This window comes from Argentina silus (genome assembly GCF_951799395.1).
Source record: "Argentina silus genome assembly, chromosome: 16".
NCBI classification, from domain to species: Eukaryota; Metazoa; Chordata; class Actinopteri; order Argentiniformes; family Argentinidae; genus Argentina; species Argentina silus.
Window position 1 is genome coordinate 6882390 of NC_139670.1, and position 18660 is coordinate 6901049.

Consider the following 18660-nt stretch of genomic DNA (forward strand, 5'->3'; position numbering starts at 1 on the left):
ATTTCAACAAACAGGCCTACATCTAAGGTAAAGATTTAGGCTGACGCACAACCATTTGTTTTTCCATTGTATTTATTTACACATTTTCAAAAATATTAACTATTATTCTAAGGAAGTGATGAGCAGTATTAGGTCTGTAGCACTATTGATGTTTCTCTCTAACAGAGACCTTTTGCAAAGTCCAAGCCACTCTTTGACCCAATAATAAAAACTATGCAGGTTGACAGTTATAACCAAAACTATGCCTTAACACTGTCCCAGTATCTGCTTCTATTCTTCACCCTATAACCACAGTAGCCAGTTTAGAGGACGGACGAAGACTCACAACAGTTCAGGAAATTAATACATTTACATCTTAAAGGCATACAGGTATTAATTTACTTGAATTATTTAATCGCAAGTGATGAGGCACAAAGCAGTAAGAACAAAGGATATGATAAAACTACTATATTATTTTCTCTCCTAAAACATCACTGCTGCAGCACATCTATGGTAAGGCACTAGTGGAAAGGAAAACACCTGGAATAGAACACAAGAATGGATTATGGATTCAGTACTCCTGGAAAAAGCTGCTTTTTTTTTTGCTTTTTTTTTTTTTACAGTTCTGTGTATGATAAGGCAACATTGCCCAGCTCTGCAGTTTCTGTTATTTTCATTAAACAGACAATGCAATTCTTGATTCAAAATCAAAGGAAAAATATACCATTTGATGCAACATTTTTCAAAAATATGATAATAAAAAAGGCATAGTACATTGCAGAGGAAAATATGTAGTTATTTACAGCTCACAGTAATGTACAGTAACAATAAAACCAACAGATTTCCAAGGCCAAAAGTAGTACAGTATAACAATAACACAACCACAAAAAAAACTCGAGGGTCAGAAGGAGACACCCAAATACCATGGTAAATAAAGAGGCTCACATGCAGTCATTGTTCAGCTGGTGCATTGCTCTTTCATACAGACAAAGACAACAACTCAATATGGCCACTGCATATCATTGCGAACATACATTTAAGCACAAAGACCCATCCAAAACCTTCACCTCAGAGAGGACAAAATAAGTTAATATTTACATAAAAATATATTTTCAATAGAGACTTTGGATTTATGGAATAATAATACATAATGTTACAGCAAGTTATTATATAAACATTATAACATATCTCTATTATATTATCTTCTTAAATCAAAAAACAGCTTTGGAATTGGTAGCAGAGGCCTGGAAACATAGAAAGGAAAAGACACAGCATGTTCCCTATAACCCTAAATGCAGCTCACACTGTCCTCCAGGACAGCAAGTACTCCACACTCCTGGCAGCTCAGATGATCTCTGACGGCTGGTGGTAAGGCAGAAGGGGTCTGACCCACAGTACGTGGGGGGGGGGGGGGTCTTTGAGAGAGTATGTAATGGTCAGCAAAGGATGTGTCCCACTTTGCGTGAGTGAGTCCCTGTGTAGGGTGGATTCAGTCCGACCCACTGTGTGTGGAGTGTGTGGTGCCAGGACCACCACAGTTACCCCTCTCTCTCTGGGTCTGTGGCTTGTTTGATCTGGCGTGTGTGCACCAGTGCTCCCCCCAGCAGTTGCCCCTCAAGGGCCGCATGGAGATCGGACCCCCCCAGCTCCAGTAAGGGCTCCAGTCCTGGTACACCTCCTCTGGCCACCCCAGTCTCCCCGGGCCCTCCGGCCCCCAGAGCCCTGCGTCTCCTCCTCAGGTCTGTGTCTCCCTGGTCCCTGCCCTTCTCCTGGTGGCTCTGGCCCTCCTCAAGGGCTGCTCCCTCTTTCAGGTCACGTCCACCCTTCTTCACAGGCTGAGGCTCAACTCCTTTCCCTACTCCTGCTTCTGCCCCGGCAAGAATCTGCTCTCTCTCCATCGCCTCTTTCTCTCTCCTCTCCCTCTCCTGCTGAAGTACTTCTTTCACCGCTCTCTCCTTCTCCAGTCTTTCCTTCTCTGCTCTCTCCTTCTCCAGTCTTTCCTTCTCTGCTCTCTCCTTCTCCATTCTTTCTTTCTCTGCTCTCTCCTTCTCCATTCTTTCTTTCTCTGCTCTCTCCTTCTCTGCTCTCTCCTTCTCCAGCCTCACCTTCTCCATTCTCGCTCTCTCCATCTCCAGCTTTTCCCTCTTTTCCCTATCCAACCGTTCTTTCTCCACTCTCGCCTGCACCTCCTTAACAATCCTCTCTTTTTCAGATATTTCCTTCTCTATTATCTCTCTCATCTTCTCATTCTCTCTGTCTTGGACTCCCTCCTTCTCTCTTTGTAGCTTCTCCTCTGCCCCCCTCTGGCCCAGTGGTACACCTCTGGCCCCCAGTTCCCTCTCTTTATGGACCAACACAGCTGCTCCCACCGCTGCCCCTGCCACAGGCTTCTGTTTGAGGGGTTCCTGGACCACTTCCTTGGGATCCACAGGAGCCTTTGCTCTGGGAACCTGATCCTCAGCGATACCACCCACAGGCAGGGCTTCATTCTGGGCCTGGGCTGGAGCCTCTGCCCTTACAGCCTGTGGAGCTCCAGCCTCAGCAATGTCCCCAATGTCCTTGGGGTCTGAAGCCAGGGCAGGGTCTTTGGGCTTCACCGCTTCCCCCAACACCTCCTCAGCTTCTGCAGCACCCTCTGACAATACAATAACAAACAGATTAACTCTCCCTTTTACAGACAAACAGACAAACAGCTAATTCACTCATAATGACCATCTACGTAGCACATATGAGTAAGGGTATGGAGTGCAAGTTTGATTGTGGTTTGAATGTCCGAGTTTGTTTCTGTGTTTGTGTATCTTTGTGTCTGGCAGGGGAAGCTGTAAGAATGAGTGTGTACCTGGTGGTTTCTGGTGGATCTCTTTGTGTTGTTCCTGTATGACGGCCAGGAGTTTCTCCTGCTGGTCCAGGATTCTCTTCTGCTGCTCCTGCTGCTCCTTTAGCACCTTAAGTAGCAATCCATGGTCCAGCTGACCCTCTGTACCGGAGGGGGAGAGGGAGTTGGAATGTACAAAATATATACAGATTGGGGTAATTGGCTGGGAATTGGATCCCTGCATGGGGGGGGGATTAGTTTGATTAAAACAACTACAGGGATGTGGGGTCCTCACAGGTGAGAAGACAAAAGAGCGAGCTGATGAGTCAAATAAATTGTGATTGGTCATGGATGTTGCTACGAACAAGGACTGCGGTATGAGTGGGTTAGGACTTGGAGGAGGTTATGATTGTGTAGGTTTTAGAATTGCATAGGACTACTACACTGGTTACTACACACCCTCTATCATGTCTAGACCCTATTAGTTTGTTGAGTGATTAAACGTGAATTACAGAGAGTAAGAGAGAGACAGAGCGAAAAAGGAGAGAGGGAGGAGTTCATACCTTCAACCAGCTTTTTTATCACTGTGACAGCAGCCCGGCAGAGAGGTAAAGGGGGGAGAGAAGGGGAGGCAGAGAAAGGAAGAGAGAGGAAAAGAAAGAGTGAGAGTCAGAGGAGAGAGTCAATAACAATGCTGCTGAGTGTCTTGAGTGAATAAAGACAGAAGCAAGAAACGAGAGGCATTATCATTCTATCCTCCTCAACGTATTTGTTGTGGTGCATCAGAAGTGGATAAAGATCAAGTGTTTGACCTTCAACAGAAAAGCAACCTTGCCCTCGACCAGCATCAAACATAAGATTTTTGAGATGAGGAGATTCAGAGAGAGAGAGAAAGAAGTACAAAGCAGTGGGAGAGAGAGAGAGAGAGAGAGAGAGCCATACAGAAGCATGAAATGGCATATCAAATAATATGGTATAAATCCATCCATTCTGTCCATCCGTGAGCTACTACTGATCTTCAAACTCTTTGTCTGGCTCCATAGCTGGGACTGTAGCTACAGACTCTGCATTTACACTCACCATCCATCTTGTCATCCGCTCCTCCTTCCTTCCCATCTTTAACCTCTGGAGCAGCAGCCCCCTCTGCTGCCCCGTGATGCTCTGCTTCAGGAACCGGAGCAGCCGCTTCACCTAACACCACAGGGTCAAAGGACACAGGGCAGGGGTGAGCAGTGAGGTCATGCACCATTCACAGCCAATCATGTCACTAGAACTTAGCCGCGATGTTGCATTTCGACACTGCTCAGCTTCGGTACAGTACGTTTCTGTTTCTCTACCATGGGTTAGAGACAGAGGGTAAGTTGATCCTAGAACTTTTACCCAGAAGCCTCAACCAGTTTCATGATAACACCCAGTAACACTCACGTTTCCCAACAGCCACTGGAGCTTTGCCTGCATCATCAACCTGCGCCACAACGTGATCCACTGCCACAACATTACCAGCAGGCACTGGTTTCACAGGAGCAGGGTTCTCCACCTCCTCTATAGGGGAAACTTGGTTTTTAGCCACCACTGCAGCAGGCTTCTCCAGCACCTCATTGGACTGTACTTCTGCTCCTCCCACTTCCTCTTTTTTCCCCATTGCCACAGGCTTCTGTTGTTCCTCTTCTCCTCCTTTCTTCTCCTTCTCTTCCTGTGCTTGTCCGGCCCCTGGTTCTTCATCTCCCTCAGACTCAGATTTCTTCTCCTCCTCCAGCTCTATGTCGTTCTTTCTCTTGTCTATGATCACCTCATCGCGAGGGATGGGCGGTTCATGACGATGTGCCTCGCCGTCTGCCACAGCCACCCCTGGGGACAGGGGCAAACACAGGTTAAGATACATCTTAGATAGCATGTTCTAATGTGTTCTGGAGTAGTGACCCATTGGGTTGTGGACAAACCCATCACTTTAGGGTTGTCACAATATAATACGTTTGAGAGCCATACATCTTGTCAGATGTTATTGGTTCTATATGGTTCTATCCCTGGTTCTACAGGCTTCTATCCCCGGTCTGTACCTGCATCAGGGCGGTCCAGCTGTACCTCCTCCTCCTTCTTTTTCTTCCTTTCAGGGAGCTCCACGGGACCCTTGATCTGGGGGGGCTCGACTGGGACCCTCTCTGCAGGCCCCACAACCTCCACAGGGGGCTTAGGCCTCTCTACAACCTCCACAGGCTTCACAACCAGGGGCTTCTCTACTGCAGACACACAAACAATACATCCATTTTAAATAGTGTGCTTGTTTGATAGTGAGAGGACCACTAGATGGCAGCAGAGATCAAGACAGTAAAGCGACCACCACTCATATGGAGAGAGAGAGAGAGAGAGAGAAAGAGAGAGACAGACAACAGACCCACACTTCCGCTCTACTGTCCACACTACACTGCAATAAACAGGAAACCAGTGAGGAAGTGGGTGACAGCGGGTTTCAGTCAGAGGAAGGAGGGGGAAAAAGTGAGGGGGAGATGGATAAGAAAGAGAATGAGTACGTTGGTGCCAATCAGGGGAGAGGCAAAGAGAAAGACAGAGATTAAAAAAAAAACCCAGAAGGAATACAGGATGAGGCTGTGTGATCCGTCCTTGGTCCAGAGTGTGAAGCTCTTTCTCATTTTTACGACCCTCCCTTCTCCTTTCACCCAAAACCCCCAAGCATCAGCCCCCTAGTTTCCTCTAGCTCACTTTTGTCTCTCTACCAGCTTCCTCTGTGCCCCTGAACCCCCCCCCCCCCCCCATCTCATCTCTCCACCAGCTTCCTCTGTGCCTCTGAACCCCCCCTCCCCCCATCTCATCTCTCCACCAGCTTCCTCTGTGCCCCTGAACCACCCCCCTCCCACCGCCCCCTACCCATCTCATCTCTCCCCCTGTTATAGGGCAGTGCTAGCAGGCATTACAGAGCTGCCACTAGAGAGGGAGAGGTGGTGGTGGTGGGGGGGGGGGGGTGATGAGAAATCACTGGAGTTTGAAGGACATCACTCTCGCTCAATCAATGTCAAGATATTATCAAGAGGTTATCTTTTACTTCTGTCTGTCAATCTCTTTTTCTCTCTCTTGCCCTCTTAAAACATAAAACACTGCCTCTCCCCCTTTATCTGTCGCTCTCCTCCTTTGTTTAAAGCTTGCTCTCATCTTTGGGCTCTTGTTCTTTTTACCTCTTTTTCTTAAGGTCCTATCAGAAACGCAAATAGGAACACCCAAGATACCTTTGGCATTGGTATTTCACATTTAGAATAGATAGGTGTACAACATTTTTGTCGACCTGGTGATAGAAATCTGCCTTTGGCTTCACCTCATATACCTCACAGAGTAATAGGGTTGGCCGACAGGATAACATCGTTTATGCACAATACTGGTACAACACCAGGTATTGTAACACTACCATCGACATCAATCATAAACCATACTGACGACGGAGAAAAAGTGAGGCAGGGAAATGTGTCACAGTAAAACCAGTACAGTATAGACACCGCAGGGGAGGCTGGTGGAGGTAGAAAACAGAGGACGGGCTCACTGTAATGCATGGAATGGAATGAGGAATGGTACCATTCTTCATTCCATTCACTGCAATGAGCCCGTCCTCCGATTCCCACCTCCACCAGCCTCCCCTGATACACTCCGTACCGTGTAGGCCTGGGATGTCGGGCAGTTCTCCTCTGATGATAGAACTCTTAACAGCAGCTGGGGGAGGCGGGGGCTGGACCCTGGGGGTGGGGCCACTGGATGAGATTGACAGGGTGGTGAAGGTACTGACCAGCAGGATGCCCAGCCCCACCCACAACACCAGCTAGGAGGCAGGGAGAGGTACGTTAGTAAGGCTGAATCATCTCTGTGTGTGCGCGCGCTGGTCAAATGTGTATGTTGTTGTACATGATGAGTGAGAGAGTGTGTGTGTGTGAGAGAGTGTGTGAGTGTGTGTGTGTGTGTGTGTGTGTGTGTGTGTGTGTGTGTGTGAGAGAGTGTCTGTGTGGGGTGCGCATTTCACCTGTGCGGTGAGGCCGTTCTTCTGGATCTTTCTGTAGATGAGGGCAGGACAGATGAAGCAGATCAGACTGCCCATGGTGGCTCCAGTCAGCCCCAGGATAGTCTCCACTGAGAGAGAGAGAGAGAGAGAGAGAGAGAGAGACCAGTTACACCCACAATCTTCTGCTTCCATGTGCCCCAGCCCTTTCCCACACACAGCTATAGACCGACAGGCCAATACCTAGACCAAGTCCAAGCCCCCCCGTCCTACCCACTCCCTAGCCATAACACTGTGCCTCTCATCCAGTCTCATCCCCCAGTGAGAGCCACCCCCCCGCCCCCCCCACTCCCCTCCTGTGGGCAGGCTTGGCTGGGCCTAGACCCCATCTGTCATCCTGGGAGCTGCAGCCATATTGTTTCCCTCAGATTTAGTGTCTGTTTTCCCCCAGAGTCTCACCCTCCCCTCTCCTCTCTATTAGCCTGATTAGATACAGCCTAGCCAAACACAGCGTCTGTGAGTGAGTGAGAGAGTGAGTGTGTGTGTGTGTGTGTGTGTGTGTGTCCACCCAAACACAACCCTAACAAACAGCCTCCCTCTACAGGATGAATAAAACATTCAAACTAACCCCAACCTTCACATCTACATTATCATAGCACTGTGTGTGTGTGTGTGTGTGTGTGTGTGTGTGAGTGTAACAGAATAATAGCGCTATCTTCCTGTCTATTCGTCTAAAGGAGATAAAAGTTAGGGCCATGATTTAAGGACTGTGTTAAGAGTGTGACAGTCACTGAGTCGTAAAGTCATATTCACACACGTCGTAAAGATCTTGAGCTATGCCGCAGACATAAAAGAACACATGCACCTTAAAGACCTGGAGACACACACAGACACCATAAAGACGACACACACACGCACGCACGCACACACACACGCACGCACACACGCACGCATGCACACACACAGACGCACGCACGCACGCACGCACACACACGCACGCACACACACACACACACACAGCTAAAACTCCATAACGCTAACCTCCCAAAAGTCAATACACAAGAATTCCATGCCCTTAATACAAACACTCACCCACACGGACGGACACACACACCCATCCCCCCACCCACCCACCCACCCATCCCCCCTCCCACCCACCCACCATTGGGGATGAGAATGCCCCCCAGCATGGTGCCGAATACGATGGAGAGGGTGATCATCTTAAAGCGTAGCGGTGGCATGTACCCCCCAGAAGCAAACGTCCCATCCTTCTGCTGTGTGACACAGAGAGAGAGAGAGAGAGAGAGAGAGAGAGAGAGAGAGAGAGAGAGAGGGAGGAGTTTTAGCATAACATTCCTCTGCTAAACGCCTTAGACCATAGGGCATGATTCATCGGTTTTCAATAAGACAACGCTGTGTGTGTGTGTGTGTGTGTGTGTGTGTGTTTATGTCTATATGTATATGTTAAACCACTACCTGTTGTTCAAACAGCATGGTGTTGATGGCCTGTCTGCAGGGCAGGATCATCATGGGGAAGCCCACCGCCACTGACATCATGAAGCCCACCCTGATCATCTCTGTCACCAGGTTAGAGGGGAAGTTCATCAGCACGTTCCCCGCTATGTCCTCTGTGAAGCTCACGTAGCCAAAGAAGCCCACCTAGGAGAGAGGAGGGGTAGAGGAGAGAGGGAGGGTCAAAATCATAAATAAAATCAACAGCACACACACTCTCTCTCTCTCACACACACACATTCTCTCTCACACACACACAATGACGAAGCCTGTGTCGAGAAGGGTGTTCAAAGAGAGGACATCACAACACTCACCGTGATATAGAAGGTGGTGACGACATTGAGAGAGGTGGTGAAGATGGTGCTCATGCGTTTGATGGACGGCTCGTCCAGACTGTCGTAGGTGGGCAACACCTGCCTGTCAAACACAACCAGCCCACAACCTCCAGATGCCACATCAGACAGAACTAGAAAGATTTGAGTTTCAGAAGAAACGTTGTGGCCTACTAAGAGTGAGGGGCCTTCAACTAAAGATATCAGTTATTCGTTATTTCAAATGATGACAGGGTACGGAGTGAATTGTCAAGTGTTAATCTCGTTGTTGATGTTCAGACCTAAGTGAGGATCAGTAATGATTTCACATGAAATACAGATTCCATAGTGAGAGAAGGGTGAGCAGCTGATTTTCACAAAGGGATTTGTGCTTTCAATAGAAGTCGATACTGGGTAGAGGTGTGTGTGTGTGTGTGTGTGTGTGTGTGTGTGTGTGTGTGTGTGTGTGGGGTTGGGGGTATAAGGGAGAGAGCGGATGAGGCTGTCTGAGACTCAGAAGCTGTAAAGTGGTGGTGGTTATTATCTCAGAGAAACAAAGAAGCAGCAGTCAGAACCCCCTGTCTGTCTGCCTGTCGAGAGCACTGTAAAAGGCGAGGCCAACTGAACAGCACATTAAACAGGGAATTTACAGGCTTTATATATTACAGCTAGTGCTAGGCAGCTTTTAGAGCATTATAAAGTTTCTTGGCAGTCTTGTTGTGCTCTCTCTCACATGTGCATGTGTGTGTGTGTGTGTGTGTGTGTGAGAGAGAGAGAGAGAGAGAGAGAGAGAGAGAGAGAGCAGGAGGGAGGGAGTATACAGTTCTCTGTCCTTCACTTCTTTCTTTCTTTCTCTCTCTCTCTCTCTCTCTCTCTACCACCCACCTCTCTTATTCTCTCTCTATCTTGTTACTATGGGTATTCACTGTCCCACTGCGCTATTCTTTGAAGCTTGTTTAAATCCAGCAACTACGTACTTAATCTCATGGCGGAGGTCACATACAACTGTTCAGACCATAAAAACTTGACATTCTCTGAATAGAACTAATTCTTATTCAGATGTTTATTGCTTGATTTACACTGTCTGTAAAGAAGAACAGTGCAATTCTGTTAATGGAACTGAGATCTGAAACGAAGCTCAGGAAGGGTGGGGGTGGGGGGGGGGTTCAGGGGCACAGAGGAAGCCAGTGAAGAGATGAGATGGGTTGGGGGGGGGGTTGCAGAGATGAGAAACAGTAAGTCACATAGACCTAGAGCTAGACAATATCATTGCCTTAATATTGCTCAGAGCAGTACCACAGAGGGACACTTCCATTAGGTTTGTCCACATGACTGCTTTTTACAACTCCTCAAGCCTGGCTTGGGCACAACAGTGCTGGACCATCCCCATGTTAATAGTGATGTTAAGTAATGTTATTAATGAAAGTAAACAGCTTTATAAATGTAATAAAAAATGAATGTGTTGAAAGCCGTTTAATCAGCATATGAATACATCGGTCTGTCCTAAGATGGCGGCTGTCCAGTCGGTTGATTAGTGGTTTGGCTAAAACAGCGTAGAGCTGCGCTTGCTGTCTGACCACTGGCCAAGAAATAACCCTGCCAAATATCACTCATCACCGCTAGTGGGGCGGGCGGAGGGACACACACACACAAACACACACACACACACACACACACACAGTGATGAGAGTTGTGTTTCCTCAGCATGTTAATAATTAAAGCCTCAAGTCCAGCGCCACCATCATCCTCACCCAACACCTACCTCACCCACACACACACCCCCAACAACAGTACGTCACCCAAACATTTGTCTCAAAACTCATCCAAACACCTCACAAAACCTCTTCCCAAAACACCCCCCCCCCCCCCCCCCCACATTACAATCAAAGATAACCCCCCAAAACACACATGCTGTACACAGCAACCTAACACTCGCCCCTTCCCCCCCCCCCCCCCCCCCCCCGAGAAGGCCCCAGTGGCAAGGCAATGAGAGAAAGGGGGAGGCAGCGACAGAGCATGCAGATGGACATGAAGGAGAAGAGATGGATGGAAGGACAGAGGGATGGATGGAATATGCCGTAAAAAGGGAAGAAACATTTTGAAATCCGCTCTTTGTAAGTACAAAATATAGCCGTTTTTCCCCCACTTCAAACCTGCATAAAAGAGGTGCTGGAGTAAGCAAGGCCTTTGTCTTCATCCTTCCTACCTCAAGACATTCAATCATCTACTGCACGTGTTTAACAGCCAAAGGTGAACTTTTGTCTATGCAGTTCCTTTGAAAATAATCTCTTTGAGAACATGTCCATGGCAGATCCTCTCCAGAACTAAAGGTAGTGAAAACGATTTTTAAAATGACAGAACATTGTGTTCCTCCTCCATTTCAGGGTTTTCACGGCAGTAAGAAAGTCCATCAATAGGACTAGAAGTACCAGGGGAGGCTGGCGGAGGTAGAAATTGGAGTACGGGCTCATTGTAATGCATGGAATGAGGAATGGTATCAAACATGAGCCCGTCTTCCGAATTCTACCTCCACCACGGAGTAGGAATGAAGTTTGGTTAAGCGTGAAAGTGCAATAGCAAAGCAGCCTCCTTTACAACCATCCCCCTGCCTCTCCATCCAAAACACTCTGCCTTCCTCATCTCACATATAGTTACCACCCAAAACCCTTGTGTTGTCTTTAAAAATACAGGCGCTCATGCTCTGTTTGGTACAGGTATTACTCTCCGTGCAAACATATTCTACAACGCCACCATACTGGGGGAACTTTGAAATCCCATGTATACTCTAGAGCCATGTCCCACTGCCTACACATTCTATGCCTACAGTACCGTCTATAACCTAGGGTTCCTAGAATGTTTGTCTGTGTTTCTATGGTTCCCTGTGGGCAGAGGGGCAGAGGGGCGGGAGGGGTACTTACGACTGACAGGCGAAGGCCATGCCACAGATAGGGAGGCAGCGAAAGACGCCCTCCCAGCGTACCACACTGACCTGCCCCAGCCACCAGCCACTGAGCAGCCCGTGTTTGAACGAGGACAGCACCATCTGAGGGAGGGGGAAAGCGAGGGGGAGGGAGGTTACGGCACGTCCCAAAAGAGGAGGAGGAGGAGGGAAGAGGAAGAGGCCCGTGCCGAGGGCTGATCATGACGAGAGACGATGAGAGGGGGAAGAAGGGGCGACCCGAGGAAATGAATAATAAAAAAAAAAAAAGTATATATAATCATAAAAATAGGAAATGCCATGCTGAATAAAACCAGCCACTTCTTCTGCAAATGCAGCCGTGACACTGTCCAAAATCTTCCTCAGGAACAAACTGAAACCTGAACACACCTGTCCAATGTTCATCCAGTGATAATATGCCAACACAGGCCGATCCAGCCCTCGCATCTTGCTAACAGGACCCTGAATAAGACACTGAAACCAGCTAACAGTAACCTCAGAGACAATGCCAAGTCAAAAATGCTCTTCAGAGGTAGATTGAGCATGTTGGAAGAAATACATCCAGACATGGTGAATGATGATACTGAGGTAAAACAGGGAAAACAACATCAGATACATACATCTGAGGGGGCTAATGGACCAGTGGTAGTGGGTGAAAAGTAAAAAAAAACTGCTGCAGACACAGGTTTCTGGTCAGCATGGCATTTACTGTCTGGAGCTGCTTCCCTTCCCAACTGCAGAGGACCAGGAAGGGAGCTCCATAATCGTCCACCAGCACCCCCTCTCACCCAGCCTCTCCTGCCCAGGCCCAAGGCACTGATTCAGGCTGAGGGGCAGAGATGTGTGAGTGAGGGACTGTGTGAGAATGACAGTTCAGTTTGAGAGGGCTGAGGTTGAGACACATCTGTAGACCCAGCTCCCTCAAAACCATTGCCACCACAAACACACACACAAGGGACACACAAATGAGTCAGACAAAATCAAGATGAAAAGAGAGAAATTTGAATGAGCGGATTGGATTTGAGATTTCGTAGTGGGGAAATGATTTTGGAGGATGAGGGAGAATTATGTTCCCTGCGCTTCAGAGTTGATAACCCCCCCCCACTGGGGTGAAGGGGTCATTGCAATGGTTACTTACGGGTGACAGCAGAAGGTGGTGGCGATAATGGGTAGGCACTGAATGACGCCTTTGACTCGCCACAGATGCACGCGCTCCACCCAGGAGCCCGAGACTAGGCCGTAACGCAGAGAAGATAACACTATCTACAGCAGCAGCCGCAGAAACGCAGGAGAGGAGAGGAGAGGAGAGGAGAGGAGGAAGAGGAGGAAGAGGAGGGGTCAAGAGGCAGGGAGATGAGGAGAAGGGAGTGAAGGAAGATGAAGTCAAAAATGGTTCAGTAATTGAGAGGAAAAGGAGGGATGGAAGGGACAATGGGGAAGAAGAGTCACAGGAGACAGGTGGGAGGAAGAGTCACAGGAGACGGGGGAGGAACAGTCACAGGAGAGAGGGGAGGGGGAAGAGTCACAGGAGACAGGGGGGAGGAAGAGTCACAGGAGACAGGGGGGGGAAGAGTCACAGGAGACGGGGCAGAGGAAGAGTCACAGAGAGAGGGGGAAGAGTCACAGGAGATTGAGGGGGGGAAGTGAGAAAGAGGGAAAAGTGAAGAGGCAGAGAGGAAGATAAAGGGAAAGGAGAAGGAGGGTTAGAGGGTTAGTGGTCCAGACTGGGCCGGGTCAGCGCCAGGACTGGGCCTGTTTCTCCGTCTCATGGTTTTGCCACAGGACTTCAGGTCAGAGACAGGACAGTACAGAGAGACTATGCTAGCAGTGCTAAAGGCTAAATGTGTGTAAGCAGGGAAGACACTACAGCAGTACACAACACGAGTCCCAACACAACAGTCCACAACAGATTCAAGGAAGAGGCATAGTGGCACTACTGAGTCAACATGAAACAGAGGTTGTTCTGTGCATCAATGTTAATGTGAAAGAGGAGTTAGAATACATTTCAAACACACTGGTAGCATATTATCAAAATAAATCTGACCCTGACACTAGCTAAACATCTAGGTAAGTAAGTGTAAGTGTAGTAACATAAGTAAGTGTGTGTGTGTGTGTGTATCTTTCTCAGCCATTAATAAGTGTTCCTCCTGTCCTGTCCCTAGCCCAGTGTCGGGGTGGGCTCACCGTGAACATGAAGAACGTGTAGAACATCAGGGCCATGGCGGAGAAGGACTGGATGGATGACATCAAGTTTCTCTGCAGGCTGAGAGGCAGCACAATGAACAGGGACACGGCGATCAGCAGCAGCACACGGAAACTGCCTGTAACCTGGAGCAGGGCGGGACAGCAAACAAGCTCTAACCAATCGTACTGTGTCGCAAACAGCTCTGACCTATCACATCACACACACACACACACACTGTACTCAGGTGTGATAATCAACAAGTCACAGAAACTTCCCATCGCCTGGTGGGGCGGGACAGGAAACAACGCTAGCCATGCTCAGCGTCCAATCAAATAAGCTACAGGTAAATAATGTTGTATTGTATTGTTGTATTCCATTCTATAATTGGAAGCTTGACTCTCTTAGAAGCTCACAACGGTCTCCTACCTGCAGGCCCAACAGCTGGGCAAAGAAATTAGAGCCCAGATCAGCAATGACGACGTAGAAGGCAATACAAGTCCCCAACATCAGACCTATCATACTACAGACAGAGAGAGAGAGAGAGAGAGAGAGAAACAGACCCACGAGAGAAAGAGAGAGAGTGTGGGGGGGGGGGCATAACAGAACATGTTGGGTTTGGCTATGACCAAATATCAAGTGTTTCCACCAGTTTTTTAATGTATCAGTGAAAGACTGCATTGTGTGTAATTGTGGAAGGAGGAGGACACACACCTAAGCTCCACCAGTGTTTTGCCAGGTTTCCCATAGGCGTGGAAAGCTGGAAATAAATGCACAATATCAGTGTGTGAAAACAGCATGCTGTTCCAACAGTGAGCAAATCGTGCGCACATACCACGACAACGATGTCGGCCTACATGACATCACTCCTCCCTATGGGCAGTGGCTCACCTAGTCCAGCATAGGTTCTGCGCTTGGTGCTGCTCGCTGTGTGGACCAGGAACATACAGGACTGGTGGGTCATCCAGGAACAGAAGAACAAGAGGAGAGTCCCCAATACTATCCCACACTGGAGAGAGAGAGAGAGAGAGAGAGAGAGAGAGAGAGAGAGAGAGACTGACATTCCTGTATTGACAGGTATACATGAACTACTGTATGGAGAGCTAAAAGGGCAATTCGTGGAAAGGTAAACATTGAACTCTCTCCAGCATATATCACATGAGCAGTTTGACACCCTCTGCCGCCCTATCTTGAGTTCACAGAGAGGCCACATCATATCATAAAACTGTATGCAAAGTGTATCTCTTCTCCCACCTCTCTCTGATAGGGGAGAGAAAGGATAAACGCTTCGGCTACCTGTTTGAAACAGAAGGGCATGGTCAGCACGCTCACTCCCACGATACTGTTGACCACATTCATGATCAAACCCCAGTTCGAAGCCGCCGCCGTCATTATGAATGGTTACTTTTCCTCTCCGACCAGAACCGTGGAATACCGTTAGCTACAAAAATATTGGATCAGGGGAATGAATGAAAAGGAAACGGTTGCGACGTCGACAACACGTTTCGAATCGGATTAATTGCGCTCCGCTTCTTTCAGTGGTGCGTCCTTCACCAGTAATGTCTGACGTGGCGCTCTGAAGAAACGAAAACAAAAAAACAACACGCTGTCATGAACAGGCAAGCATGTAAGCCAACGCTGTGAGAAATGTCTACCGATTATAATGTCCATACACTAGCTCTAAGTAATATAACTACGTGTATCTGCTTTGTGTGTGTGTTTGTGCAGAAAGGAAGACAGCTTAAAAGAAAATTAAGCTTCTGTTTTGTTGCTAAAACTTTGCTCAATACACAAGTTTTAAGTCACATTCTTGTCGATGGAAGCTTACGCTATCATCGGTGACGGTGACGATCTTCTTCTCTGGTTCAGTGAGTTGGGAAAAGACCGTCATATATTGCCAAGAAATCACATAACGCCATAACTTTTTATTTTCATATTTAGAATGAAATAAACAACATCGCTTAATCTCAATTTCCTGAACGAGTGACCAGGAAGTACGAGCCTGGCTCGACGAGTCACGGGAAGACTAGTTTTGGACACTGCTTTTGATGTTGTTGAAATATGCCTAGCTCCCTCTAGTGGCCAGGATAAACTAAAGAGGGTGCCGTTAAATTCAGCCATTTTTCTGACTGGTTTTAATAAGTTCACTCACTAGAACAATTATTAATTTGTCAGCTGTTAATCATGAGCCATTTATCACAATCATTTTCTTAATCAGTTTAAATTCAAGTTCATGATCTACTTATTTTTCAAAATAGGATACAGGACGGAATTTGAACTAGAGACAGTTATCAGTGTCACACACACACACACACACACACACACACACACACACACACACACACACACACACACACACACACACACACACACACACACACACACTCCAAGATGAAAGTGACACATACAGTTGACATGCTTGATTTCTGCTTTCTTAGGTCCCTCTGAGATTCCTGCAGGAAAAGGAAACAGGAACGGAGGGATATTGGAACTGGAATGGGAGCCTTGTGGAATCCTGCTCCTCTGGGGATGAAAGATGAAATTGTTCCTAAATCCAGATCTAAGGTCAGTTATGCTATTCCCCCCCCCCCCCCCCAATAATTGGATTAGGAGAGGGTAAGCTGATCCCAGATCTGTACCTATGGGTAACTACACAGGGCAGTCAGATGGTCAGACCAGGAAGGGAGGTCCAGGGAGGGGGGAGACCTGACCACTTTACCCCAGCCAGGCATGAGCTCCCTGGGGATGGGGGATTGGAGATCCGATGGAGCGCTGGGAGGTGGGGGAACTAAAGGGAAAGGGGGGGAGAGGAGGGGAGAGGGTTGGAGAGCAAATGGGAGAGAGAGATGGCGGAGTGTGTGTGTGTGTGTGTGTGTGTGTGTGTGTGTGTGTGTGTGTGTGTGTGTGTGTGTGTGTGTGTGTGTGTGTGTGTGTGTGTGTGTGAGTGCGTGCGTGCGTGCGTGTGTGTGTGTGTGTGTGTGTGTGTGTGTGTGTGTGTGTGTGTGTGTGTGTGTGTGTGTGTGTGTGTGTGTGTGTGTGTGGAGGGGGAAGGTAGGGGAGGTTAAGACAGGAAAAGCCTGGCCATTGTGCTCCGCTGACCCCTCAAAATCAATGTGACACACTGGTTGATTGGCTGGAGGGTCCTGTCTGTCCACACCTAATCCCTCAAGGTAGACCTGCAGCCCAAGCAGGGACATGAGGGGGTTGATGTGTGTGTGTGTGTGTGTGTGTGTGTGTGTGTGTGTGTGTGTGTGTGTGTGTGTGTGTGTGTGTGTGTGTGTGTGTATCTGTCTGTCTGTCTGTCTGCCTGTCTACACCTAATCCTTCAAGGTAGTCCTGGGGCTGGAGTTGGGTTATGAGGGCAGTTTCAGGGGTAGGGGTAGAGGAGGAGGTGGAGGAGGTGGTAGTGGATTATGGTAGGAATAGTTAGGTGTGGTAGAGGGGCAGCTAGAGGGGCAGAATGATGTAGTAATTGAGGAGGGCAGGTACAAGTGTATTGGTGGGTTTTGGGGGGCAAATTTCAGGGCAGATTTGGAAGGATAACCCAGTCGGGGTGAAATTAGACACAGGCATCTGGATTTGACCTCATGACCTCTCGGGGTAACCCCAGGTCGCCGGGGGGTCACGGGGCACAAAGCAGAGCGCTGACCCTGGAGAGGTCAAGCATGCGGGCGGCTGAAAGGACGCCTTTGTGGGGCCAGGCATGCACATAATTTCCCATGAGCACCAGGGCCTAAGTCTACCCAGGAAACTAGGGAAAAGGAGGGGAGAAGAGGTGTGTGTGTGTGTGTATGTGTGTGTGTGTGTGTGGGGGGAGGGGGGGGGGTGGGTGGAGGATGGGCTGTGTGTGCGTATGTATGTGCGGCATGTATATACGCAAATACAGTATGTATGCTTTCGTAAATGAAATTGCGGGATCATAGAAATTATTGTGTGGAGGACCGTGTGTGTGTGTGTGTGTGTGTGTGTAAGTGTTTGTCCATGCATGCATGTAGCATAAGTTGTCTATCTGTTGGAGAGTCTATAATGAACGCATGCTTATTCCTGTGTGTGGCCCACAAGAACAGGGAGAAAACCCTCTGCTTCAGTAATCACATTTAATTACATACCGGCATTAGGCAGCCTATGAATGGGGTTTTCAACCCAGCCTCTTAGAGAGAGGAGAGAGAGATTGGCCGTGTCCAACTGAACATTGCCTACCTTTGTCCCCCCGGCCCCACTACATTCTATTAAGAGTCTGTCATTTGACCATCAGCAATGCACTGGGGTCCAGCCTAACGACCAGTGTACTAATACTATAGATAGAAAGACTAGACAAAAGATGTTTTCTTGGCTGAATGCTTTGGGCCGCCATTATTAGAGTAAATGGGCCTAGAATCAGATGCAATCTAGAATCAGTAAAAGGCCATTCTAGAATCAGCGCAAGCCACGAAAATCCGGTGTTTTTTTTGGTTTAGAACATTTGTTAATGCTGCCTTTGAAAATGGTGGGTTGTGTTTGCTTTGTTGATCACAAGAAAATTCCCAAGGCTTTACTGTAGATGGGTCATAGCACACACCGTTTGGGAATGTCTTGAGTAAGAGTTGACAGAGGCCTTCCAGAGGATAGGGAGGGGTGTAGGGAGGGAGAGTCCAGTAAAAGTGTCAGGGTAACATTCCCGGTATCAGGACAGCTCAATCCTCCTTCTCACACACCTCTCACACACGACGGGAGTATCGTTCTTACCGTCACCTATTTTAGGCCTGGATCTCACACACCCCTCTCTCACCCACCTTCCATGGCTCAATTAGACCTCCCTCTGCAGAAATGGAGACATTAACCAACCAAGCAAACACACACACACACACACACGCTTGCACAGACACACACACACACACATACACACAGACACACACACACACCCTTTTCTGAATTACCGCTCAAACTGAC

At 48.2% G+C, this 18660-nt stretch overlaps 1 protein-coding gene across 3 annotated transcripts; it reads right to left on the reverse strand.

The window, feature by feature from the left end:
- Positions 1–54: 54 nt before the first annotated feature.
- On the reverse strand, positions 55–15710 carry slc38a10 (solute carrier family 38 member 10). 3 transcript variants are annotated; one of them, XM_083688092.1, is made up of 17 exons: positions 15560–15710; positions 15028–15307; positions 14623–14740; positions 14446–14491; positions 14161–14254; positions 13734–13877; positions 11530–11654; positions 8615–8717; positions 8265–8447; positions 7951–8062; positions 6813–6919; positions 6452–6614; positions 4852–5031; positions 4220–4642; positions 3875–3985; positions 2819–2956; positions 55–2614 (listed from the first exon to the last, which is right to left on the reverse strand). In XM_083688092.1, exons 2-17 carry the CDS (start codon positions 15121–15123, stop codon positions 1518–1520), a joined length of 3240 nt encoding a protein of 1079 aa, XP_083544218.1. In that variant the 5' UTR covers positions 15124–15307; positions 15560–15710; the 3' UTR covers positions 55–1517. The 3 variants fall into 3 exon arrangements, with proteins under 3 accessions (XP_083544218.1, XP_083544219.1, XP_083544220.1); XM_083688093.1 differs by lacking the exon at positions 11530–11654 and adding an exon at positions 12688–12812; XM_083688094.1 differs by lacking the exons at positions 14161–14254; positions 15028–15307; positions 15560–15710 and adding an exon at positions 12688–12812 and having other exon boundaries at positions 14623–14737.
- Between the last annotated feature and the right edge of the window lie 2950 nt (positions 15711–18660).